Genomic DNA, 12,064 nt, shown 5'->3' with positions numbered 1-12,064 from the left:
GCGCCCGAGCGTCCACCATGTCGCGCTGCTGAGCCGCGGTGCGGCGAATGCTCAGCCACCCCGACCGCTAGCGAGCCGAACGGGCGGTGTAACGGGGTTACACGTACAAGTGGCTGCAAGCCACTTGTGAATTTAACAGATAGGTTATCTGTTAAACGTTTTGGATACTTCCTCACATTGGTGTAAGACACACCGATGGATACATTGAAGTGGACCACCACAGTGAGTGGTCCACACATACCCAAAAGATCCTATTGGTAGAAAGCAGCATCTTTCTACCAATCAGAGACATGCATATTAGCGGGGCTCTGACAGCCAGCCGCTGCCAACCCTTTCATAGATGATAAACAGTTTTTAGCAGATTTTAGAGGAAGATCAATTTACAAACAATACAGTTCTCATTTTACCTAATCTAAGTCACTTGGAATCCTTTTGTTACTTAACTTATATTTGTGTATTCAAATATAATTATCCTAAGTAATTACTAAGTACTTACGCTTCCTCATACACGTTGCGCAACGTGTAAGCTAAAGTAGTGAGTCAAGTTAGACCCACTACACCTGGTAGCACTTTGTAGTCCGTCCAACGACCGACTGCTTGACGTTCGTACGCGGTGTACGAACGCGGAGCCGAGAACCACATGAGCACGGAGGTGCCCATGGAGAGCTTCAACACGCCTGCAACGCATGTTGCACGCGCTGACTGCCCCCACCTGTCTGATCCAGAGTGGGAGGCCCTCCAACGACTGTCAACAGTCATTGGAGAAGCGGCGATAGCTACAATGCTGCGTACGCTATCGCCGACGGAGCAACATGGTGTTGCTCTGGGGTTCATCATAAAGGAGCAGCGTGATGCTGCTTCCTCAGTGACGGCGTCGTCAGGGACGACACCGCGTGCTCAACCATTAAAGTTGAGCGTAAGCAATTACGTGGGAAGAGAGGGCGAGCCTCTCCTCCGATGGCTTGTCGAACTCGACACAGCCATAGCGGCTCGACGCATCGTCGACCCGCTGTCGAAGGTCGCGTTCGCCATGTCCTGCCTTGGCGGACGCGCAAGGAGTTGGGCGTATGGACGCCGACTCTCCGATCCTACGTGCTTCAGCACGTACGAAGTATTCAAGGAGGAGCTCAAACAAGCGTTTGAGCCCCGCAAACGAATTCCGGTCGAGGACGGAGTTCCTCGACCTTCAGCAGGGTAAGCATGATGTCCATGCTTACGCGCAGCGCGCACGATATTTGGTATCAAATATCGTGACTAACCGATTGACGAGGCGACCAAGGTCGTCACGTTCATGAAAGGACTTAGAGATGGGCCTGTGAAGACCTATCTCTTCCGAGAGTACCCGAGTACTCTCGAAGCTGCGATCACTCTTGCCATGCAAGAGGAGTTTAGCCTGCGGCAGGCTAAACTGCATGTGAACGTGCCGAGGCCGCAACCACGCCCGGTAGCGAGGACGGGAGGTCCGGAACCAATGGACCTCTCGAGCGCAACAACTGCTGGTTACCAGCAGCAGGGAGGTAACGTGAGATGCTTCCGTTGCGGAAGGATCGGTCACTTTGCACGGGAGTGCACAGCTCCCATGCCCGCTGGAGGTGGCCGTCGTGGCGATGCTAGACATCGCCGCGGACCAACAAAAAACGCGAACATCCAGTAGGCGCGGGGCGCCCTACTGGTAATGCAGTCGCGCGTGCCGACATCGGGCACGCGACACTGAGGACTGCAGCCCCCAGTGAGACCAGCTCTCACTGTAAGAAACAAGATGACAGGCCGAACCTAGTCATCTTGAAGGTTTACTCGAAGAGAGCGAGTGACTCTCTTCGAGCTTTGGTAGACTCAGGCGCGTCGAACAACTTTGTTCGACTACGAAGCCTGTCGAGACTTGACTTCGAGGAGGTAGATACACCTCGAAGTCTTCTGGAGGTACGACTGGCAACAGGTGCCATCGTGAAGACCGAGAAGCGCGTCGTGAACGTGCGCTTCTCGTACAAACAACGAGTGTTTGTCGAACACTTTATCGTCCTGGACCTGGACGATAAGTTCGACGTGGTAATGGGCATGCCGTGGCTTGCACGGCATGATCCGGTGATAGACTGGAAGAAGCGCACGCTCGTGCGCTTCGGACGCGATAGCGGAACAGAGAGCGATGGCCCTGTTACCGCAGCGCACGCACCAACAGGTGCGCGCGGCTCACCAGTCGAGACAGCGCTTCATGCTGCTGTCCCGGAGTGCCCAGGAAGTGCGCGAGGGCGCGCACAAGTGAGACCCACGTCGGCAATGCTGCCGACGTCGGAAGAAAAAGATGTGTTGGTTCCGGGAACCAACACCCACGTTCAAGCGTGTAAGGGACAGTCCCTGACCCGAAGCGGTCAGGTCGACAACGACGCGTCGGCTCCGGGAGCCGACACACCCTCGGTCATGAGGGGCTCCGCCAATGATTGGCGTCGAGGTGACGAAGGCGTGTCAACTCCGGGAGTTGACGCTGCAAACAGTGCGGACTGTTGCAAACGTACCGCACTGACGCAATTTGCATGCTGTCGTGCAGCCGGGCTGCACGACGAAGCGCTCATGCGATCAAGCCGGGCTTGATATCGCGCGCCCGCAGACAGGGTCTGCCGGCGAAGGGACACATTACCGTGCAGCCGGGCTGCACGAAGGAAAATGCGGTCAAGCCGGGCTTGATACCGCGCGCCCGCGGACAGGGTCTGCCGGCGAAGGGACACATTACCGTGCAGCCGGGCTGCACGAAGGAAAATGCGGTCAAGCCGGGCTTGATACCGCGCGCCCGCGGACAGGGTCCGCCGGCGAACGACTGTCCACGGCCGAGCCTGGACAAGAAGAACAACTGTGCGGAGCCGGGCTCCGCACAACAAGAAGACGGCGCAAGCGGAAAACGCTGCGCAAGTCTCGGTCCGGGACCGAGACGCAACAAGAGCAGTCTGCTGGGCAGACTGCGGCGGTGACGCCGAATGTCAAGACGCTAAGCGTCTTGACGCGCACCGATACTGGATTCCAGTATCGTGACATGAAACTCGCTAGTCCTCCGACGACGGCGTCGGAGTTGACTTCGCTTCCAGCCATGAGCTGGAAGCGCTTCACACGCGACTTGCACGATGGACGCATCGAGCAGGTCTGCGTTCTTCAGACAGCGAAAGAACGGCGAGCGAGAGCGAAGAGCTGAGGCAGCTCTTCATGGGAAGTACCACTGAGAGTGAAGACACTCTCAGTGCGAAGACGAAGCGAGAGCGCTTCGAGGAACAAGGTTGGGACTCGCTGAAGTCGAGTCCCTATTACGAATTGTTGAGGGAGTACAAAGACGTACTCCCGGAAGACATTCCTGCGGAGCTTCCGCAGGATAAGGGTATTCAGCACGAGATTGATCTCGTGCCGGGCACGAAGTACTGTGTCACGCGGCAGTGGCCACTGTCGCGAGAGCAAGTAAAGCAATCGACGACTTCTTTGAAAGTCGTCGTAAAAACAGAGACAAGTGCGGGAATCAAAGTCCCCGCACAGTGCTCCGACGTCCTGTGTCAAGAAGCCACAGGGCGGATGGCGCATCGTTCATGCCACAACAAGCTGAACGATGCGACGGTACCGGCGCAGACGCCGATACCACGAAAAGATGTTATCATCGATTCGATGGCCCGGAGCACCGTTTACAGTGCTCTCGACTTGCGAGATGGATTTTATCAGATCCTAATGCGTGAGAGGGATATCCCTCTCACGGCAGTGAGCACGCCAAGCGACATGCTCTGAGAATGGCTAGTAATACCACAGGGGCTTAAGAACGCCCCTGCGACTTTCAACAGGTGCGTGACGCACTTGTTGCGCTCGGTGCGCGACTTCGCGCCGAGCTACTTCAATGATGTATTCATCCACAGCCGGGCTGTGGACGGGAAGACCGACGTCGAGATGCACAGGGTGCATCTCCGGCATACTTGAGCTTATGCGAAAGCATAAGCTCTACGCGAACCTGAAGAAGTGTATCTTCGGGGCGAGCGAGATACCCGTCCTCGGGTGTCTCGTAGGGAAGAATGGTGTCCGCCCTGACCCAGAAAAGGTCAGAGTGATTAACGAATGGCCAACGCCTTCAAGTGTCAAGGAACTGAGGCAGTTCCTTGGCAGCCACGTACTTGTGCAAGTACGTGGAGGACTATGCGGGCAAGATCCGCCCGCTGTCACAGCTTCTTAAGAAAGAAGCTGTGTGGAATTAGACACCCGATTGCCAAAGGCATTCGATACAGTCAAGCGGGGCTTGACTGAGGCGCCGATCTTGGCAGTGGCTGACCAAGATCGCCCATTTCACGTAGTGTGTGACGCATCCGATTTCGCGATCGGATGCGCGTTAATGCAGCACGATCACGAGGGCCGTGATCGTGTCGTCTACTACCAATCGCGTCAGCTGAAGCCAGCTGAGCGCAACTATCCGGTGCATGATAAGGTACTCCTTGCCATGAAGTATGCACTCGCAAAGTTCCGAGTGTACTTGCTTGGGAGTAGACCATTTGTGGTCTACACCGACCATGCTTCACTGCGCACCGCAGTGAAGTCGCCACACATTTCACAAAGAATGGCGAGATGGCTCTCATTCTTTGCGGAGTATAACTTCCGGGTCGAATACAAACCCGGAAGATTGAACGTGGTGGCCGACGCGTTATCACGTCGGCCGGACTACGCAGAAGCTGTTGACGTCAATGCCATTGACGCCATGCGATCGAGCAAACCCACATCATCTCTGTTGGATGATGTGAAGGCCGCGTATGCGCACGACGCGGACGCGAAGCTCTTGCTGGCCTATGGCACAGCGCCTTCTGACAAGTCCAATCAGAAGCTGCCCAAGCACCTTCGAGCGCGTGCACACCGCTTTCGTGTGCACGAAGGACGGCTACTCTACAACGCAGTCGACGACAACGCGGATCGCGTTGTCGTGCCAAATGACCATGACCTGCGACTCAGGATCATGTACGAGTATCATGATGCCCCGACTGCGGGACATCTCGGACGTGAGAAGACTTACGTCCTTCTCACGCGCGACTTCTACTGGCATCACCAGTATAAGTGGGTGCGCAAGTACATCCGTGCTTGCGAGGTATGCCAACGCGTGAAGCCTGCGCCATTCGCGCAGGCTCCACTGCAATCACTACCGACTCCGTCGGAGTGTTGGAAGTCCATGTCTTTGGACTTCATCTTTGGTCTTCCCCCGGATAGCGGAGGGAACACCGGTGTTGTGGTCTTTGTAGACCGTTTCAGCAAGATGGTACATCTTGCTGCGGTGCCAGCAGAGGTAACCGCGAAGCAGACGGCCCGTCTGCTCGTCGACATGGTGTTCAAACACCATGGCATGCCGTCCGACATCGTGTCGGACAGAGACCCGCGCTTCACAGCGCACCTGTGGCAAGAAGTGTTTACACTTCTTGGGAGCCAGCTTTCCATGTCGACTGCGGATCATCCGCAGACGGACGGTCAAACCGAGCGCGTGAATCGCGTGCTCGTCGATGTGTTGAAGAGCTACGCTCACTCGTTCCAATACTGGAGCGAGTGCCTATCGATGGCAGAGTTTGCCATCAATAACTCAGTGCATGCCTCAACAGGGCATACACCGTTCTACGTGAATGCCATGCGGCACCCACGCCTACCGAGTTTACTCGGAGTGATGGCTCCCACTTTAAGTGGGGGAGGATCTACGACTGCAATACAGCAGCCGCAGAAAACCGCTGACACTTGCACAGTGTCAGCTGCAACAATGGACAAACCACATGAGTCTGCGCAAGGCGCAGACTCCCCAAACAACATAGCCAACGACCCCGGGTCTGCGCAGGGCGCAGAAACCGCAAGAAACCACGCAGAGGCCGGGCCTCTAGCGGAGAGCGAGCTGAATGACTTCAGCTCGGATGCAATCAGTTTCATCACCAAAAGACAAGCCGTGATTCGGTTTGTCCAAGACACAATAGCAGCTTCTGTTGATCAACAGAAGCTGAACGCAGACAATGCGGGCAGAGGCAACACAAATGAATTTAAAGTTGGTTCATTAGTTTTGTTAGCTACACAAAACCTGCCTAGACATGCAGTTTCGGATTTCGGAGCAAGCAAGCTTGCTCCGCGCTTCATCGGGCCGTTCACTGTGTTGGCACGGCACGGCAACGCATACACGCTAGACATACCGTCTAGCATGCGCCTCCATCCGACCTTTTACGTCGGACGGCTGAAGCCATACCGGCAGCACGAGCCATCTAGCTCGGCTGACCCGAAGCCTCGGCAGGAGCCGAGGCAGAAGCGGAGGGCTTGGCCTCGGCGACGAGCAACCTCTCCTCCAGCGCGCGGACGCGCTGGAGCAACCCTCATCTGGGTCCCCAGCTCGACCTGGATATTCGAGGCGGTCTGCGAGACCGCCGCGACTTGGGCCTTCTGGTTCGCCAGCTCCTGTTTTAGGGCGGCGAACTCAGCGCCCTGCAGACGCTCCACGACGGTCACCCGGTCGTGGAGAGGCGCATACTGATCAGCCCGGGGCTGATCATACCCGGGGCGTGTTCCCACCCCCTCCACCGCCGATCCGTGACGCCCGCGGCTCAACCCGCTGGATTGTTGAGCGGATTGTTGACCATAGTATCCCGAAAACGAACCCTCAAGGGGCTCGTTTTCGTATTCGTTGGAGAGGATTTCCTCCCCATCGAGATACATGGGAGCCGCGGAACGTCTTGCTGGAGGACGTTCCGGAAATGGTGAGGGCGTACGAGGAGCAGTACGCGCTGACGCAGCGGAAGTAGTGCGAGCGCTGCGATCATCGCTAGCGCCCGAACCCTCACGTGCTGAGAACTTAGCACGGAGCTCTTTGAGACTCTCGGGCACACGGAACGACGTGTACCCGTTCAGGTCGCGGTCGCTCAAGCGGACCGCGCCTGGGAAGGACTTCGCGCACTTCGTGCACTGAAAGCCCTCGGGCACAGCGCACGGCACATTTGCCTCCTCAGCAGCAACATGAAGTTGCTCCAGCTTTCCACGCTTCGAGTACGTCTCGAAGCGATCACGCGATTGCTTAACCCGATCACGGTAAGCACTCGGCCTCTTGTTGAAGTTCTCAACAAAGGCGTTCCAGCTTTTGACAAAGTGCCTGCCATTCGGGCACTTTGCTGCGAGAAGAGGTCTTCTTGCTTTGAAACCATCGAAGGTCATGGAAGAGTCCGATGTCGTAATCGCGCCTTTGATGCGTTTCCGCATCAAAGTGCAGCTCGGCAGCCACAGCGTCATCTTTGATGGCGCTGCATACGTACAGCGGCACCTCATTCGGAGGTACCGAGTTCCCAAATCGGTCCGCGATCTCGGACGCGGACGGCATCCATGGATCGCGCGCTGCAGGCGCAGCGCGCGGAGAGCCTTGAGCTTTAACATCACGCGCTGCAGCAGCAGCGCGCGGAGTACTGAGAGCCCCAGCTGAAGCGAGTGGGGTATCACTCTCAGTACGCGAACGCTTCGAACTCGAAGCGTCCGATTCGTCCCCTTCACGCGGGCGAACGTTCTTGGCGTGAGGGTCGAGCGATTCGCTCGACACTGAGTCTTTACGCTTTGAGGGCGAGTCCTCCTCGCCCTCCATGTCTTCATCGTCGTCGTCGAAGTCGACGACGTCACCGTACTTCGCCTTCTGGCGTTCGAGTAGTCGTCGATGGAGAGATGACTCCCCATCGACTTTGCGGACTTCTTCTGAGGCGCGCTCATCGTTGAATGAGCGCGGATTTCTTCTCCAAACGCGGAGAATTGACGAATGGTCAATTCCAAAGATTGACGTGCGGAGACCCCGCGCGTCTAACCTTAAGGGGGGGATGGTGTAACGGGGTTACACGTACAAGTGGCTGCAAGCCACTTGTGAATTTAACAGACAGGTTATCTGTTAAACGTTTTGGATACTTCCTCACATTGGTGTAAGACACACCGATGGATACATTGAAGTGGACCACCACAGTGAGTGGTCCACACATACCCAAAAGATCCTATTGGTAGAAAGCAGCATCTTTCTACCAATCAGAGACATGCATATTAGCGGGGCTCTGACAGCCAGCCGCTGCCAACCCTTTCATAGATGATAAACAGTTTTTAGCAGATTTTAGAGGAAGATCAATTTACAAACAATACAGTTCTCATTTTACCTAATCTAAGTCACTTGGAATCCTTTTGTTACTTAACTTATATTTGTGTATTCAAATATAATTAACCTAAGTAATTACTAAGTACTTACGCTTCCTCATACACGTTGCGCAACGTGTAAGCTAAAGTAGTGAGTCAAGTTAGACCCACTACAGGCGGTGGCGTGGAGTTCAGCTGCCTGCGCATGCGCCAAGTCGGCCTGCGCCACAACGTGCCGTCTCGGCGCCCGATGTCGAAGCCTCGAAGTCGCGGATCCGGTCCAAGTCGCGCTGACGCTCCTCCGCGTCAGCAACGCCTGAAGGCGGCGGTTGTCGTCTTGAAGGGGCGCATTCAACTGCTGCGCGGACTCAGCCGCGCTGCGACTCCGGGCCAACGCATCATGGACCATGCGTAGCTCTTCGAGGGCTGCGTCGCGCTGACCCTCTGACGCCGCCGCAGCCCGCGCTACTTGGTCGCGCTCGGACGAAGTCGCTGCGAGCTATGTTTACGCGGTCGACAAAGCCGCCTGGATGGACGAGAGCTCGGCGCTAGTTGTGACGAGTTCGCCCTCGACGGCGCGCAACCTTTCCGGCGCGATAGTGGGCACCGTAGGAAGTGCGGTGGCGAGCGTGAGACGCAGGGACAGGTCCGCAACGCGGGCGCGCTCGACCTCGAGCTCACCCTGGACATCGTGGGCGGCCTCCGTCGTCGCCTGCTTGAGCACGCGATACCGCGTCTCGTACTTGTCGGCGCGGGCGGCCTGGGCCTCGAGCCCGGTGTCGACGTCCTCCAGCCGAGCGTTCTCAAGATGAAGGCCCTCCGGCTGTTAGTGACGCCTGTTCACCATGGCCGGGGCTAGCCGGTACCCCTCACGTGCGCGAGGTTTTGGTCGTGAAGCACGGACGCGTGACAAGCGAGACCGGCGTTCAGCGCGAGCGCCATGTCGAGTCGCGCGCGGAATATCCGGGCCTCGTACTCCAAGTCATTTGCGTCCTGGAGGAGGCCGCTCATTGACGGGATCGGCGCGCCCGGCGCTGGAATGTCGACTGCTGACGACGCCGGCACGGGAGGACGCTGGGTCCCAAGTGCGCACACGCCGCAGCCGAACTGGTCGATGTCGTCGGTGTCGAAGTACGCCTCGTCGCTGCTACTGAGGCTGGCGTTCGACATCTTGTGCGCGAGGTTGGCCAAGCGCGGAACTAGGCGACGACGCAGGCTGGAAGCCATCAACGTGAAGCAAGGGTTAGCAGAGCGCACAGGGATGGAGGCCGGTTCTGTCGCGTCACATCCACCTGGGGAGTGCGCGTGAGCGCCAGCGGGACGGATGTGGTAGAGCGGCCTCCAAGTTCAAGGCAACCCGCACTATGGCGACGCAGTGCGGGCCCGCTGAAGGTGAAAGGAGGTGACTGCGGTCCAAGATGTAGCTTTCGGGGAAAGGAGCGGCGGCTCACATCTGAGTCAGGTCGTGGATCGGGCGCCTGGCTCTAGCACCCCGATCTAGCCGACTCTGGATCGGGGTCTTCCCGATCCACAAATCATGAATCAGGTTGTAGGTCAGAGGTGCGACAGACGTAGGGTTAGGCATAGAACCGAGGCTGAGCAAGCTTCAAGGTAGTCAGTCGACAGCATAGAATAGGATAAGGCTCAGTCCCGAATTTTCTTTGTAGCACGCAACCGGATATCCTCACTCGCGTCTCGAAGCCCTCCAAGCGCCGGCAGTGCCGTAAGGAAAACCCGGCCCCCGAGCGGTCGCTGGTTTTGGGTACTCACCCACTCAGACCCGTGCCCAAAAGGAGGGACACGTTAAAGGATACCGTCGAAGCGCGCCACGATAACCGCGCGCCCGGCGAAGAAACGTGCGGTCACGATAACCGCTGCACACCAACGGCGTTGGGGATATACTGACGCAAACCATGGGAATACTACCTCGTCCAGGAAACGCCGGCCGCGATAACCACCGCACACCCCAAGGACCTAACGTCAAGAGGAACACTTCTGGCGCTTCAGCTTCATCGTCTGCCCAATCCACGCCTGAGATACACTACTCAACAACCGGGGAAAAGTGCCCGACGCGACCGCTATCCGGACGCGTTGGGTTTGTGTGAGGACTACTTTGCGCAAAACTGCGAAGGCGCTACTCCACATAAGCAATCCATCGTCACTTAGCGCAAACGTGTCAGCCATTTTCCAGGTTTCGCGAGCGGCTTTGTAATCTAGCATTGTTTCTTCTCCATTCAACACCGTCTTCAGGCTCGACCAGCGTAATCCCTCATCTTGGGCAGCACTTATACGTCGGCGCCGCTCTTCCTGCACCACCGAGGCGTCAATATCGTCAGCACTCGGTTCGTGCACCGCTGCTCAATCAAGCCACGGTTGGGCCTGTTCGTCATTTAAACCTTCGGCCCTGGCCCCAGTTGGCTCAGACATGGGTTCCTCACGGTCCGGACCGATTACCGAGACTTCATTCGCAAAGCGAACGTGTTTTCGCTGCTCTTTTGCTTGGCGCCTAGTCACCGCGGCTACATGTCCTGATTCCCGTACAAAATCAAAAAAAAAAATATTCGGCTACGGCTCATGCGATGTCAGTACTCCAACTGAGTTGACCGAATGTGGAGTTTCTTCCGAAGCGTCAGCCGAGGGTTCGCAGATGACTTTTCGGATTCGAATCAACTCCATCAATTCTTGCTTCCTTTCGTCACTGTCCACTACCACCGAGACTTTCTTTTCCGATGTTTCGCTTGCGAGCGAATCAGCGGTCGCATTGAACTCACGTATTGCATGCAGGTATTTCACCTAGTGAAGTATCGCCGTGAGTTCCCTGTGATTGTTCAATTGTGCCATTAGCGACTCCTTACGACAAGCGATCACCCCGATGGGTTGCTGGACTGTGAGGCTCGAGTCTCCGATGACCAAGTCCTCAGCCTCATGTTCTAGGGCTGCAGAGACATCATTATTCATGCAGGTGTACTCGGCGAGGTTTCCTGTCGTGGTCTCGACATAAACACTCGCAGTGATCACTATATTCCATACCGGGAGTCTCAACAAAATACATGCCCAATTACCATAGCCACTGTTTTTTTTTTTGTTTTGGCCCATCCATTGAACGAGAGTACGAAGCCTCGGTGTGCACGGGGCAGTCTGGCATATAGCAACTGGGGGTCCATCCGACCACTCCGGGAGCCACGCGTCGGAGGGGTCACCGCGGTCAGCGAGTCTTCGAGGTCGACGAAACTAGTAATAGTCGACAGTAGGAGTTGCGCATTAGCGCAGTCTTTTTTGTTGACTCGCTGCACCACCAGGTGCCCCGGCAACAGTAATACCGCAAATTGGGCCCCTCATCCAAACAGAGTATTCGACTTGTGGACCCAGTCGAGCGTTGAAAATCGCGTATGGTCCGACCTGCGAGTTGGGTGTAACACACCCCAACATTTGGAGTAGGGCCAGAACCTTCTTTTCGGCCGGGTGATAATTCATCTCTGCGTCCTTGCAAAATCGTACCGGGCGTAGTTTGCCACCGTGTTCTTGCATCAGCGTCGTGGTGAGCGCCCAGTCATTTGCAAAGAGTGTTACGTGGACTGCTCGAACACGGTAGAAGTGTCGGAGGATCGGTGCTTCACCGACCTATCGTTGTAACGCAGCGAAGCATCGCTTGGCGGCACTGAGGTCCCCTCCGTCCATGAAATGTTCGTCCATCAGCTGTTATAGCGCGGTTCAGTAGACGGCAAAGTCTTGGATGAATCGGCTGTAGTAGTAGTTTAGCGCAACGAGGAATGCTTGTACGCCCTTTTTCGACCGAGGAAACGAAAGCTCGGTTACTGCTTTGGGCTTTTTTGGGTCAGCTCTAATGCCTTCTCGCGTCACCTCACGCGACAAAAAATCAACCTTGGGTTGCACAAAGATGCTTTTAGTGAAGCTCACACTAATATGGCACTCTTCGAAGCGTGCGAGCAGT

At 56.3% G+C, this 12,064-nt stretch overlaps 1 protein-coding gene across 1 annotated transcript; it reads right to left on the bottom strand.

Moving 5' to 3' along the window:
- Positions 1–8,617: 8,617 nt before the first annotated feature.
- IUM83_12864 (uncharacterized protein) lies at positions 8,618–9,282 on the bottom strand (the record flags this gene model as incomplete). Its single annotated transcript, XM_067937509.1, has 2 exons — positions 8,618–8,935; positions 9,013–9,282. The coding sequence occupies 2 exons, from the start codon at positions 9,280–9,282 to the stop codon at positions 8,618–8,620; spliced, it is 588 nt and encodes a 195-aa protein (XP_067788064.1).
- Between the last annotated feature and the right edge of the window lie 2,782 nt (positions 9,283–12,064).

This window comes from Phytophthora cinnamomi (genome assembly GCF_018691715.1).
Source record: "Phytophthora cinnamomi strain GKB4 chromosome Unknown Contig55, whole genome shotgun sequence".
Lineage (NCBI taxonomy): Eukaryota > Oomycota > Peronosporomycetes > Peronosporales > Peronosporaceae > Phytophthora > Phytophthora cinnamomi.
The sequence above is the reverse complement of the archived record's forward strand: the minus strand, read 5'-3'. Positions and strand labels throughout refer to the sequence as shown.